The 15,252-nt window shown below is 40.5% G+C and overlaps 2 protein-coding genes across 2 annotated transcripts; both read left to right on the forward strand.

The window, feature by feature from the left end:
• The first annotated feature begins 2,004 nt into the window (after window positions 1-2,004).
• On the forward strand, window positions 2,005-9,670 carry LOC131573200 (protein lifeguard 4-like). The gene is made up of 7 exons (XM_058826921.1): window positions 2,005-2,189; window positions 3,996-4,104; window positions 5,365-5,470; window positions 6,535-6,568; window positions 7,528-7,645; window positions 8,122-8,167; window positions 8,814-9,670. The coding sequence occupies exons 1-7, from the start codon at window positions 2,096-2,098 to the stop codon at window positions 9,018-9,020; spliced, it is 714 nt and encodes a 237-aa protein (XP_058682904.1). The 5' UTR covers window positions 2,005-2,095; the 3' UTR covers window positions 9,021-9,670.
• A 507-nt stretch (window positions 9,671-10,177) lies between these two features.
• LOC131573201 (protein LLP homolog) lies at window positions 10,178-13,070 on the forward strand. Its single transcript, XM_058826922.1, has 3 exons — window positions 10,178-10,250; window positions 10,374-10,557; window positions 12,846-13,070. Exons 2-3 carry the CDS (start codon window positions 10,377-10,379, stop codon window positions 13,007-13,009), a joined length of 345 nt encoding a protein of 114 aa, XP_058682905.1. The 5' UTR covers window positions 10,178-10,250; window positions 10,374-10,376; the 3' UTR covers window positions 13,010-13,070.
• The last annotated feature ends 2,182 nt before the right edge of the window (window positions 13,071-15,252 follow it).

A 15,252-nucleotide genomic window follows, 5' to 3' on the forward strand; every position in this document is an offset into this window, starting at 1 on the left:
GTCCTTACCCAGGCCTCCAGTGACAGCAAGCTTCCTTTCCCCATACCGGAGCCCAGACCAAAACCTGGGAGAACAGAAAGCTCTTTCACCCCTGCACGCACGCACACAGAGTGGGAGCGTCTAGCCAGCCCTAAGCAAGTCACTGTGGGACTGCTGTGGTTTCAAATAAAAATAGTGTGATGGAGGTATGTTTATGAAAACATCAAATACAGAAAAGAAAGGCAACGTAAAACACACTTCCCTTTTTATAAGGCATATTTAGCATTTTACAAGGTATACTTTCCCAAGTGAGGAATGGAAAATTGCAAAGACATTGAAAGCACTCAGTGTCATTAAATGTTCATTCAGTACAGTCACTCCAAAGAACTGCATTCTATATGTGCCTGCAAGTAACAAGAAAGGCCTTAAGACAAGAATGATGCTCTCTTTTGGCATGAAAATAGCAGCCTATATCACTGTTGCAGACGTAAATAGTTTTCCATTCCCATCTGCAGCAACTTTGGCAGATTGTGTTTCTCAGTGGCGTCACTGGGTGATTTTGCAGCTTTGTCTCTTGCCCTGACAAATAAGCTCAGTAATGAATCTTGGTGGCTTCCATCAGACCAACATCTTCCACACATGTGGGATGTGTGTGTGTGAGAGCGCAAAGGCTCATGTGCGTGTTTCCTGCCATCTCCTATCTCCCAGCCTGTGCCTAAACCTCAGGCTATTCCACAGCTTCACCCTGATTACTCTAAAAATTAAAAGTACTCAAGTTTTCACCCTGAATATTCCCTACTGCACTCTAAGCCATGCTACCTCTTAATGTGACACTTTCTCCACAGTTGGAGGACTGCAACAACCTTATGAAGAATATTTGAAGGCTATTATTATATCTGTCCTTCAATCATCTCAAGCCTCAAACTATTTGCAGGAGTCAACTCTGTGGCAATGCTCTGAAATTTTGTTTCTCACACAGAATGCTCCTAAGAGGTATTTTAAAGAAAACAGCACTGCTTGTATTTGGAGAAGGCAACACCAGAACTCGAAATGCTGCTTCTGGGAGAACATCAGTGTTGTCCTTCTGCAGAGGCAGATGCGAGAAAGCAGACACCATAACTATTTCAAAACAGTTACTATTCAGCAGCACGAACAATGAATAAAGCTCCAAATTCAGGATTAAACCGAAAGATCCTACTCTGCAGCAACTAAAAAATGCAAAATGATGCTAAGAAAATCATAAACACTTCCCAGAATATAAAGTCATGCTCATAATTCTTGTCTCTGCAAGTGAAATGTAGTATCTTAAGTCAGCCCGGTAGAAAAACTGCTCAAGATTATTTCATCACGAAATCATAGGGTTGATTTACTTCTCCCTTGAGAAGCTGGATACAGTTCAGGCCACTATTTTCCAATGTTCAAAAGCACTTCTAGTCAAATCTGTTACATCTATTTCTAAAGTGTCTGTGGCTTCAGTGTCTTGGCACACTTTAGATAATATTCACCAGTTTAAAAAACAACCTACCGCGCTCCCCCCATCCGCATCCCCAAATCGTAGCTCTTGTGATTGCTCAGCGTGAGCTACCATCAGGTCTGACTGTCCCAAGTGCTTTGTGCTGCCTGAGAAACGCTGGCTATCTTTGCTTTCTGTTCAGTTACACTGACTTTGAAGGACGGGACACGAAACTAGGAGAACGCCGAATAAAATCCTGCTTTGCATTAAAGGTTTTGGGGAGTGAAGCTCATCCCTGTGGGATACACGGGAGCATCAGCCCCGACGCCGCTTCCACCAGGCACGCTGAACGCAGGTAGTGTCTGCAGCCTGCTGGCAGAGCAGGCAGAGGCAATCCAGGTGGAAAGCAGCCCAAGGGCTGGCTTTGTGCGGTCACTGGAGCTTCCTCTGCCGCCCTTCAGACCTGAACTACACACGGGAGAGCGCACAGCTCGCCATTCGGGCAGCCCCGCGATCGGTGCGCTCGGCCGCTCGGCGGGGCGCCCTGCTCGGCCCTGCGCAGCGCGGCGGCGGCGCCTGCGATCGACGCGCTCGGCTGCTCGGCGGGGCGCCCTGCTCGGCGCAGCGCGGCCGCGCCCCCGGAACCGGAGACAAGCGGCGGCCATGGCGGCCGAGCAGCGCTACCCGAGGAGCTCCATCGAGGATGACTTCAACTATGGCAGCAACGTGGCCTCGGCCAGCGTCCACATCCGCATGGGTAAGGGCTGCGGATGAGCGGGAGAGCCGCACAGCCTCGCCTCAGCCCCCCAAACGCTTGCGGAGAGGTCCCCGTTGCCCCCAGTGTGGCCCTGCTCTCCCAACAGGCGCCTCTGTGATGCTCCGTCACCTCTGGCCTTGAGCTGCAGTCGGGTTCCGCGCAGTGCTTTAACCTGGCTAGAGGTGCTGAGTGCGGAGCCAGAGCGCTGTATAGTCCAGGTTAGGCATCAGGGGTGAGGGACCGCGGCCGGGGAAAGGCTCTGTCGTTTAACCGTGAAGGGGATAGGTCTTTTCAGAGGGGTTACCCCGTGCACTCGGTACCCTGTGTAGATTCAGACTTGATTTTGTCCCGAGTGACGAGTTCTGAAGTCCAAACATGGTCCACGAGCTGCAGAGTCCCTGCAGAGAGGCATCTCGCCGGAGCTGTTTGAGGAAAGCCTGGACGTGGCAGTGGGTGCCATGGTCTGTCTGACACGGCGATGCTCGGTCACAGGTTGGACTCGGTGATCTCAGAGGTCTTTTCCAGCCGTATTCATTCTGTGATTCACACATACTGCTAGAATTAATGACTGTAATTACAGAAGTTTAATCATGAGACTGAAGGATTTGAATTTCTTCTGTGAGGTGGTAGAACTTTTGTCTCTTCCACCAAAGTGTTTGGTGTGCTGAGAGGTTATCCTAATGCCCGTGAAATCCTGCTTTGCTGTTCATGTGCAGGTCTGAAACGCACTGAGTACTCTGGTAGAATATGTCTAATCAGTAATCCTTGCTGAAATAGTGTTACTGGACACGTTTTGGAATAAAAAACGGCTATGTGCTGTGAAGTCTTTTATTATTTATTTCTGATAATCAGGAGACTGCTTCCTATTAAAATACAATTTTATTTTGCTTGAAAAATAACAGGTGTGCCATAGGAGGTATGAAACAGGTAATGCCACTAGTAAAATTGCTGATGGGTTTAGTAATGTAGGGGGAAGGCTTTGCAAGCTGGGAGGTTTGGTCAGTTTATTATGACAAAGTAGGCCCCAGTCCCTCATGGCTTGCAAGTGTATTTCACTTTACCTGCTGCAAGCAGGTAATTCAGTTTCTCGTAGTATGTGCTCTTAAACTTGTTTAAGACTGTGATATTAATAACTGAATTTTTCTCCCCTATAAGCTTATTCTTCCTTCTACAGCATTTTGCCTAATGGACTTGGTCTCCTTCTATTCAGAACAGAGAATATCTTTATGATATATCTGTATGTCCCGAACTACACTTTTCTTTCAGTAATTCTAGAATTAAGAAGCCTCTTAATTCTAGGATTTTTTTCCAGCCTGTACCCAGCTGTTCAGTACAATGCAAGTTGTAAATGATGATAAGTGATATTTAATATGATGGAAGGGAAATCAAATAGACATTCATGTAAAAACTTTACCTTTTTAAACTGTTATGGCTGTTTCTGCCTTCCGTGTTAATCCTTTCAGCTAGGTCCATTAGGCAACAGTAACATGATAGAGAAGGTATGCTGTTAGTATAGTGAGAATGGGTGTAGGTCTTAAACTAATTCAAATGAAATTCCTTGCAAGTGTTTTCTATCTTTCTTTTGTCATCATTGTTAATGGTTAAATAATGATTTCCAGGAATAAATTTTGCTGTAATATTGTGTTAATTTTTTTAAGTAAAATGGCTTTTTACAGCTTTGTTCTGTGCTTTTTCACTATGACTTTATAATGGTTCCTTATGAAAATGAAAACTTGTATCTGATTTGCTGTTGAACTTTGAAAGTGTAAGTCAGAAGTAGTTTCATTTTTATTTTCCTTATTCCAGCATTTCTGCGAAAGGTCTACAGCATTCTTTCTGTTCAAGTTCTACTGACCACAGTCACATCTGCAATTTTCCTATACTCTACTGGAGTGCAGGCATTTGTTCATGAGAGGTAAATTCTAAGGTGAAATGCAGCTGTTTAGCATGTGTTAGGTATAAAATACGTAACTTGTTGCTACACTTCAGTCTTCCTAATAAATTTTATAACCTTTTGATGTTTTGTTGCTGTAATAGATAGATTTTAATTTGATTAGGGAGTAACTTTTCTTCTCTGACAATTTTCTCCTCAGTTTACTATGAAAACTATCATATTGTTTTTTGTTGTGTTGTTGTTTAATCAATGCTTTATTAATAGTGCTTATTTCAGTATTTGTGCTATGCATACTTTGACATGAGTTGCAGAACATCTCAGTTACTGACATTTCTTGTATTACAGTCTAAATACTTTTAGAATATCTTTGGAATGCTGTTATTTATAGGTGACTGTTCCAAAAACCAGAATCATGTCTTACTCCTCTTCCTCTCTCTCCTGTCTTCTTTTTCCTCTTACCCCCTCCCCACTCCCCCAAAATAATTATTCTGCATAAATTCCTGTGGGCGTACTTCTTTTTGCCTCTCAGATTTTCATGATAAAATAAACCTCAAAATGCAAAGTGTGGTGAAAAGGCCAGGGAAAGGAACAGCTGGGAAAGGAGAACACTGAGTCGAGTTTCTGTTTTCCTCCAAGTGCGCTTTTGAACTTTCACTTTAAAGCCCAAAAAAAAAAGGAGGATTAAACACTGCATGAAAGTTTCAGTTTCTGTCTTACCTGTAGAGTATACAACAATGATTGCAAAACTACTGTCTTCTGCTTAAATCTGATAATTTAAAATTGTCCTGCTGGCTTAGAGCTGTTGTGATTTTGTGTTTGATGTTGGTCCTGTTTTTCCTTGGAGGGCTACTTGAATGATTTAGCAATACTTACTGGTCAGTACTGATTTTCCACAGTGCAGTTAGTGCCCATGTTTGTTGCATTGGGGTGCTTATGAAAAATAGTTCTCTGAATATGGAGTTCAGAACAGGCAAAACAGTACATGTACTTTAATACTCTTACTTTGTATGGATGGATTTTCTTCTTTGTATGTGTTCATTTCCAGGTAATGGATTCCTGGGGAATCTTTTGCTTTATTATGAAAATAAAGCCTTTACTTGTGACTGTACTATTTTTAACTGATTATCTGTAGTAGTATGTTTTAGAACAGTTTTACTGTAAACCTGCCTTACATTTACTTTGGATATCTTTTCTTAGATGATCACTTAAAAAATCGGTTTTATATAAACTGTTTCATATTCTTACAGATATTTGATTGTATTTTTTAATGGAATTTTACAGGCCTGCCTTGCTTTTAATATCTGGACTTGGATCTCTGGCTGTAATCGTGGCACTGACCCTCTACAGACACCAGCACCCTGTTAATTTATACCTGCTGTTTGGATTTGTAAGTGTTTAAATCAATTAAATTATTAGTTGATTAATTAATTCCATTTAGTAGTCCCTGGAATATCTTGCATAGTAATTAATTCCTTGAAACTAGAGGTATGTCAGTTGTTTTTCTTTAATTCCTTGAAAGACATCCTATATATTTATGAAGGTCTGAGTTACTTTTTGAAGATTCTGTCCACAGCTTGTTCCTAGATAACAGGCACTTCAGGTTTCTTTCAGCATCTTTCTAGAAAGAGTGTTAGAACTTGGAGCCAGTTTGAGCAAGGGGTTTTGTGTGTGTGTGTAAATCTATCTGCTCTCATTGTTCTGTTGATGACAGGGATTTTTTCTATGGAACTGCTCAGTAAGAAAGGAGGAGGCATTCCTGTTACCTAAATTGTTTAATGGACGGCCTCCAGCAGAGACCCAAACCAGCCGTATTGTTTATTCCTCCAATTGTTGTCTTTTTGATGCTAAATTCCAAGCATGTTTCCAGCACAGCAGATCAGTCAGAGCTGTCCTCAAAGTCTTCTGGCTGATGTTGTGAATATGTAGATCCAGGCTAGCAGTTGCTCTTGGGTATTTTGGATTACGTAGCAAATGAGTCTTCTGAAAAGAAGTCACAGTAGCTTAATTAAGATTTGATGCGTTAAGAGTTGCCTAAATTGTATTTGTGATAAAACAGAAAGACAGCTTTGCTGTGTAAGTAAACAGATTGTTTAAAGGGTAAGTGTGGAAAGGAAACTGATGCAGACAGTGTTAGACAGCTGTCCAACAAAATACTAAAAATGTATTCATTTTATAGCTCCTTGAATAGTTTGTAAGAAGTGTCATATAAATGCTGTGCACTTACAGTAGAAAATGAGACATTCTTCTGTAGGGACGGTGTCTCACTCATTTTCACTTTGTATTGTACTCTTTTTATGTAACACAACTTCCAGCCCAGTGAGACAGTCTGACTGCCATTTTCTTGTTAAAAATTTAGCGTGTTTTCATACACAAGGATTTAACAGGAGACCTAATGTTTAATGGTTTGATTTTTTTCTTATCCTTCTATTTTTTTGGGTTTGCTTTTTATAGACGCTACTGGAAGCACTGACAGTTGCCATTACAGGTAAATAGTAGCCATCCTATTGTTGATTCCATAAAGAATTTGGAAAAGGAATCCATTATGTTGTACTAATTGCCATTAGGGTTTTCTAGATGTGACTAAAATAATAACGAACTGTGTTTGAAAATTTTAATGACAGTGACAGGAGTTTAGAAAAGCTAGGGAATCAAGGGAGAAAACTGAATTCTGATGCAGAAATTAAACTGTATAAACTTGAAGTGAGAAATTAGTTGGGGAATTCCATTCTTTCAGCATAAGTTGAAAAAGTCCTATCAGCCCCCTCAACTTCCTCAAAGGGCATTTGAGTTTGGAGAATTCTGTACCTTCATAGTCAGGGTTGAAATGAGGCATCACCTCAAACTATACCTTACAGCATAAGATGAAACCTCTTCATTGTGGCCTATGATCTCCTGGTTTGGGGAAAGGAAAGATTAAGGAGGAAGGAGGGACGAAAAAGGTTGCACTTGTTTCTGCTATCTTTCCCCTCCTGTCCCCTAATCACAACTTCAAGCCTTTATAGGGGATTGTTTTATTTTTCCCCTTGTTTCAGTATCATGAAAAATTCATACAGTTTTTTTCCTTAAGATCTCTGTTATCTGTGCTTAAAATCGTTTTGTTTTGTTGGTGTTTTCATAATTCTGACTAGGGAAGACCAGTTATTTCCATTTAAGAAGCTACAGCTTTAAAGTAACTGTCAAACTTAGCTAGTAAAAGGTCCCTGAGTCCTGTGATCATGAATTTGAAATGCAAAGACAAGTTCAGGTATAATTTACTCAGTTTTGTTCACAGTTAAATTTAAATTTCTGTTCTCAAAAGATAACTCAGCAAATACAGTGTAGTGTTCTTTAATTGACAGATCACAGTTTTGTTCACAGTTAAATTTAAATTTCTGTTCTCAAAAGATAACTCAGCAAATACAGTGTAGTGTTCTTTAATTGACAGATCACTTTCTCTGTTTACAGTGAGTTTCTATGATGTGTCCATCGTCTTGCAAGCCTTTATTCTTACTGCTGCTGTATTTCTTGGATTGACTGCATATACCTTGCAGTCAAAGAGAGACTTCAGCAAATTTGGAGCAGGGTATGTTGTCATATTGATGATTTTTTAAAATTTTTTCTTGTTGTTAAGGTTGGCTTGTTTTTCTTTCTTAAAACAACCTTTGCAGGTATAATAAGAAATATAGGTCAACAGAACCTGCTTCAAGGGAATAGTGAGGGTTATTTATTTAAAATTATTAATTTTACCTGGTTCTGATTCTTGGTAAAATCTTTTCAGTGATAAAGAATCTTAAAACAATTAGAAAACTGTTTAGTTTACCTGGATTTTTCACTGAGAGAGAAGGCAGATGTTTCAAAACTTTAAGAAAATGAAAGTTAGAACATAACTTTTAACAGCTTTGTAAAATTTTACTGCTGACACCAGTCAACAGTTGGCATCTAAGAATTCCAGACATTTACTTGCCACATATATTGTGAAGAGGTTTTAGAAAAATGGAGGATATTTTAAGTCTAAAAGAAAGTATATTGTTGGTCACAGTATAATTTATTTTCTTTCAGCCTCTTCGCTTTTTTGTGGATTTTAATCTTCTCGGGTTTCTTGAGGGTAAGATACTTTGTGCTTGCAGTTAAAAGATCTTCACAGAATCACAGAATGGTGTGGGTTGGGAGGGACCTTAAAGATCATCTAGTTCCAACCATGCTGCTGTGAGCAGGGACACCTTCCACTAAGGTCAGGTTGCTCAGAAAAGAAGGTTTGGGTCAGCCCAATGTAGCTTAATGAAAGAAAATTCCTACCCAGATCCATTACTGTTCTGGATAATGCTGGTGATCTTCTAACCACACTTGTTCAATTTAGATTTTTGTCGGGTGTTGTTCTTGCCAGCGTAAAAGGGGTATTTGGTTTGATTGACAAAATTTGTCAGTTGATATCCGCTACTTGATGAAGAGAATGTGAAGGAGATTAGAGATTTATTTTGAGACGTATTTTGATTTTCTAGTTTTTCTGCTGTTAGTGTTCTGGAGGCCAGAGCTTCCTCCCTCTGAAGTGGAGGCACTTTTACACAGTCAGAGATTGTGTGACTAGAGAGTGTATGGAATAAGAGCATTGAAATATGGCCATAATACCATGGTTTTGTGTACATAACACTAGAAAGACTGTGTATTAAATGTGGCATATCATTATTCAGGGATTTTAATATTAAAAAAAATTAAATTCACAAGTATCTTTTTCATATTTTATCTGCCTCCAGCTGTTTTTCTATAGTGAGACAATAGAGTTGGTGTTTGCTGCTGCTGGAGCTCTTCTGTTCTGTGGATTTATTATTTATGACACTCATTTGCTGATGCACAAATTGTCCCCTGAAGAGTACATACTGGCTGCAATCAATCTCTACTTGGACATCATAAATCTATTCTTACACCTGCTGCGTTTTCTGGAGGCATTTAATAAAAAATAATCAAAAGCGGTGTGGTTTGACTACGGCACAATTAAAGTTAAGCATTTGGATGATCAGCAATCTCAGTAGTTCTGCCTTCTGAAGACTGAATCTTTATTATGTTTGCATTCCATGAATATTGATCTCTCCTTAGGGGGGAAAATGGCTTTTTTACATAGCTACAGTTCTTCTCCAGATCATGTATTTTATGTAGTTAACATGCTGTCATCATTACAGTCACTTTTTTAATCACTTAATTTGCAATTGACAAAATTAATGATTAAAATTTTGCCAACTCCTGATTGCTCCATAGTAAGCTTCTCTGCTCTTCTGTAGCTGCTGAAAGTGTTTCCTTTGGGTTTGATCATTCATTTATGTCCCACATAAGGGTAGCATGAGTTTACCATTGTGCAATATTTTAGTAAGATAATTTTTTTTTTAGTATTTGTTTGGTAAAATGATATGCTGTCTCTGGCAGAGATACTCTGTCCTTGTTAAGGGCTGTCACTATGGAAGCTGTGAGGGTGTTAAAACAATTAAATGGAATGTTCTTCATTTTAGTATTATTTATTGCCTATCTTTCAGTACTCTGAAAAATCATTTGGCGATTGATTATGGCATTTTATCAACTTGTGTATAATAAAACTCACTGTGTGTTAATAAAAATCGGAAAGCGTTTAGTCTGTTCTTGCAAGTGAGACTGGAGAACTTGAGGCCGCTGAGAGTGAGCGCTGCAGCCGGGTCGGTGCTGGCAAGGTAGGAGTGCTGTCACTGCGGCTGCTTCCCACGCTCTGGAGATGCTGGAGGGGCAGGGAGCGTAAAAACGATTTTTAAAGGCTTCCTTCGTCTTCAGTGAGGGATTGTTACTGCTCGCCCGGCCTGTCAGTGAGAGGTGAGCGGCGAGGAATGCAGTTCCTGGGCAATGTTCCGGCCTGCCTGCCTGCCCCAGCTGGGACCGGGTGCGCTTTCCGTGACGCTGTCGAAGTACGACCGCGAGTGGGTTCGAGCGAGTGGGATAATCTCTCCCGTGCCTTAGGATTTCATTCAGAACAGCGGAACAGGAGCTAAGAACAAAACCTTGCTTTTTACGATGTGAGGGAACACTTGTTTATCCTTTCATACCGCGCACTCGCTCGGAGAGTTACGGTAGAGCCCATCTACCCCCGCGCGAGGCCGGGCGCCTCAGTTTGCGCACGCGCGGCCGGGCAGCGCCGCCTTCCGCGGTGTGTGTGGCGGCCTCGTGCGCGACCGGTGAGCGGGGCGAGGGGGGGGGCCCGCCGTGCGCGCGCGTCCCGAGCCCGCCGTGCGCGCGCGTCCCGAGCCCGCCGTGTGCGCGCTGCCCGCCCTCAACCGCTCCCGCTTCCCCCCCCGCAGGACATGGCGAAGAGCCTGAGGAGCAAATGGAGGAGGAAGATGCGGGCGGAGAAGAGGAAGAAGAACGCGCCCAAAGAGCTGGAAAGGCTGAAGAAGATCCTGGGAACCAAAGCGGATGTCATCATGGAGGAGGTCAAGGAGGTGGCGACCGTGCTGCCCCCCGAGAAAGTCCTGGAGCAGAGAGGTGAGTCGGGCTCTGGCTGGCGTTTCCTGCTGCAGTCGCCCAGGTGCGGGCGGCCCTGCAGTGTTGTTACTGATCCTGTGACTTTCACCGCCGGGATCAGGCGTGTGGTTGTTACAGGCTGAGAACAGTGAGTCTGAAGGCTTGTCCTTCTAAAGCTAAAACCCTAAATCTGGTCATTTCGCAACACTGGCATCCATATTGCATCCGGTCACTTGTGGAACGAGGTTATTAAAGTTTGGTTTTAGTACGTAAAGTGTGTGATGTATCGTATGGAGGGACATCTCTGACAGCATCAGCTGAATGCAGATTCACCACTTAGCAGTTGTTCCAGTCACAGCATTATGTTTGCTGCCAAACTCTCCTAATTTGAAGAGGCTCCTAAACACACAGGAGTTGGAGTAGGAGTAGTACGGGCCCGGTTTCTGAATAGCAATTAGTGTTGCATTGCACATGGTGCAGGAGTGGGTGTCAGGTGTCTACAGATAATGCCATCTTCCTTGTGTCTGGAATCTAATGTAAACTGTAAAGGAAGTAACCCAGGAAGTGGAAACAGACGTTTAAAATAGCTGCATACTGGATATGAGTCAGAAAGACACCTTCTCTTTCCAAAACTGACATCCAAACTAAATCATTATTTTGATTCTCCAATTTGTGCCACTTAAGATATTCTGATACTGTAAATGGAAACAGAATGCTATATAAAAATAATTGTCCAATTAAGGGTACTTTCAATTATTGCTTGTAATTTTATCCATGATTCTGATCTATCCCGCAAACCAAGTGTAAAAGTTATTATTCAAGAGGTAGTTAGAATGGAATTTCCAAAATGTTCTGGACTACTGTCTGACTTCTGATGCTGAAGTTGAAGGAAAAAATCATTGCCTTAAACCTAGTTTCTGAATTAAATGCATCGGTCGTTCTGCATCTCCTTCCAACTCTGCTTGCAACTTCTCTACAGGTGGCAAATTTCACATGGATTTTGCAGAGAGATAGAAGCCTCAGAAATACCTAAGAAAATACATATTTCACAGAACAGCTACAAGTATTGTGAAAATAATGGTGTCTTCTTTAAGAGGACTTTTCAGGACTAACTGTGGACACAAGGGAGTTCACATCACTAAGTGTTACAAGAACTGAAGTAGATAAAAACTTCACCCATAATAATGTACTTCCCGCAGACAGATAAATAATTTTCCAGCCAAAGAAGGTATATAGGTATATATTACAGACATCTTACTGTGTTACTTTAGGGTACTGTTTACAGTGCACTGGGAATGTTTTTTTTCAATTTTTTCTTTTAAGAAAAAAATAATGTAAGGTCGGCTGTGCTGAATAGGCTTTTTGGCTCTGCCACCAGGCCCCTGTGCTGATTCTCTGCTGATTGCAAGTATTTGCAAGCCCCTCAATTTTGGGCTCCATAAGCACATCTCTGGTGTAGACTATCGGCCTCAACTATTGAAGCAGCCAGTTGGCCTTTTCCTCGTGAGCTTTGTCTCCCAACATCAGACAAGCACAACATAGAAGTCTTTTTTCCTCTCCATAAAACTTGCGGTAAAGGCTTGAGTTGTACACATATAATTTGGGAACAAGGTTGGAATGAAATTCCAGAGCACAGTTCCAGTCAGTACTTTGCAAGGTGCTCCTCTTGCACCTTGTTATCTCACTGAGACATGACATTCATGGGGTGTTAGGCAGCTGAGGATGCCGTTCTTGGGAGTGACCATGGGCAGTCATCTTCATCCTAGAGATTAATCCTCTCTTTCTGACTGTAAATGTGTTAGACCTCACTCCTAGAGGCAAGCGTGGGATCACTGGCTGATACTTCCTACTGTCACTGTATTTCACCTTTTCTCTTGACTATTCCCTTTATTTGGCTTCATCTTCCACTCAGAATATATTTTTAGAGCAGATCTTTAACATTACATCATAAAAAGTGTGTAATTGTGCATGTTTCAGTAAGTGCATGGCTTCATGCATGTTTCTGTGATGGAATATACAACGTTCTTAGACACAGGATTGGAACAGATTGCAGACTAAGGAATAAGATGCTTTGTCCAGACATGGTCTTCAGGAAACATACTGCACATTTACTATCAACTGTTGAAGTTCCTGGGTTGCAGTTGCATTGGTTTGGAAAGTGCTTTCAGTTTATAAACCCTTCGGTTCTCTATATACAAATACTGTTGTGTCTAGGGATATTTTTATCACTTGGGGGAATCTAGTAACAAAATAGATTCTGTGAAGCTGATTCAGACATTTTATTCACTAAAAATACCTTTAATTTTCAGATGACTGCAAAATGGAGCTGGATAATAAACGAAACAAAAAAACTCTCCTAGACCAGCATGGACAGTACCCCATATGGATGAATTCCAGGCAAAGAAAGAAGCTTAAGGCTCAGCGTGTTAAAGGGAAAAAAAAATCAAAATTGGCCAAAGGCCTCGTCTGGTGAAATCAGTTTTGTAAGATCATGAATATTTTATTTAACAAAATAAATTTCCCATATAAACTGATGAGATTTTGTGCTTGGTCACTGGGTATAATTTACTGTGTCGAATGAATTTTTGAAGAGACTATTTAGCCAGCAAATGGTGAAAGAAATAGCAGCTTGGTGTCTGTCTGCCAAACTTAAAGAGCAAGCTGAGTGCCTTTGAATAGATTAATTGTTGCCTGTGGGTATCTGTTTTCTTGGCGGGTGAGGGTCTTCATCTTTTATTATGAATACCAAAAACAGTAAAGGAAATCCTAAAAGTAATTAAACCAGATGTTTTTGTACTGTGGTCTTTGTCAGTGTACCTTGTCCTTTAGTAAATATAACCAAAGGATTCTGTAAACATGCTGTATCCTTTAAATCCTTCTGTAAAATTTGTTGGACTGACTTGTGTTGCTTTTAACGTCTGATAATTAACAAAAATATATCTTCATATGTAACTCCAAAGTTTTTATGCTGAAACAACACCAGGGCCTCATGAAAATTCTGCAAGTAAAATGAGAAAGCGTCAGTCTGACATAAGTTCACAAAGAGAATAACAAAATATTTCATTGCTGTCTGCAACAGAAATATCGTAGGAACTAAGTAAGTGAAAGTACAGTTGATTCTTTTATTATTAAAATGAGAGCACACAGATGCACAGAATGGAAATAAAATAGCTTTATTAAAGATCTTTTCCAAGTTTTAGTAAAGTAAATGAGAATTTCCCTTTCCATATGTATTTTCAGTAGCCTTTTATTTCTCTTAAAATGGTACTTACCTATCTGCTTTACATTGTGTGCATAGGATGAAACACTGCATGATTGTGTAACAGATACCATTTTTGTGATTATGCATTTGGGTGCATATTACTTGGCAGTAACACCTGATGACAGATACAAAGGTTAGTTGTCCTGAAAGCTTGTGTTTTTAAAATGTTTCTCATTTCAAGGATGGAAATAATTACAGTATCCACCCTGCAGGATGTGCCTTTGCAAATACCAGGCATGGGTACAGGGCATAATCTTTGTGCAGCTTCATGCAAGATGAGATCCACATTCTGTAATTATCCACAAATTGTGATTTATATCCATTGTGGTAACTTGGGCATAGGAAAGAAGATCTATTCTTATAATTACTCTAGGTGTAGTATGCTAAAATCTAGTAAGAAGAACTCAGTATGATGGAAAATTAAGTTTTTCTGGAAAAATACAGTGTGTTTTTTGTTATCGTTAGGAGAAAGCTACATAAAAAAACTACAGTGATGTTAAAAGGAAAACCAGTGTGTCTTCTATTTTCACATAAATTGACAGTTAATGATTTAGTATGGTATCTAGGTCACATATTACCAAATTATATGCCCTTAATAACTGTACTTTCAAAATATTTCCATTAAGTTGATAAAAGCCCTGCTAGTTGATAACAGCTGCTACTGCTGTCAATTTTTTTAGTCATACTAGATAAATGGATGTAGATTTTGGTATCAAACTTACCTAAATATTAGCATGTAGATTAGAGCTACTTTAAAATTGATTCATGTGGAGGAAAGTGTTCATGAATGTGTTTGACCAGGAATGGAATGAAAAGTCAGATTGTATTTATTTACTATTGTAATGATGTAGGAACAATTTTTTTTTTCTATAGAGGTCAAATGACTTTCAAGCAGCTCCCAGTGGGAAAGCACGCTGTTTTTCCCAAGTGGAGATGATTAAACTGGCAAAGTCCCCCTGTTTAGATGTACAACTTCAGGGTCAGTTTATTCTTTAGGTGCATAGCCATCATCTGCCTCATCTTCACTGAGCCTGCCACTGCTGCACTTGCCTCACACTGTCCTCTCTCCAGAGCTGTTTCACTCCTGCCTCTGCTGCTTCCTCTATAAAGAGAAAATTAACCCTCATAACTGAATAGTCTTGCTTATTTGTGCTTTTATGACCTAGCCCTGAGCTTTATTGTATAGATTTATTAATCAACTGCTTTTGTGACCAGATAAGAATTTGAATCTCAAGTGAAAGACAGCAGACACTGCACTCTGATGTTTTATTTAGAAGTTGCTTCCTTCCTGTAACAATACTGGCTGTGTGAGGTATTTCCTTCATGGTGTCCAGGGTAAAGTCAAACGTTCTCTTAAACTACAGATATTTTAAGACATCCTGTTTTATTTTTGAGGTGAAATGGGGGATAAGGAAGGAATAAACCTCTGTCTTTACAGGAATATAGCTCTTATT

Source organism: Poecile atricapillus, chromosome Z (assembly GCF_030490865.1).
Source record: "Poecile atricapillus isolate bPoeAtr1 chromosome Z, bPoeAtr1.hap1, whole genome shotgun sequence".
Taxonomy (NCBI): Eukaryota; Metazoa; Chordata; class Aves; order Passeriformes; family Paridae; genus Poecile; species Poecile atricapillus.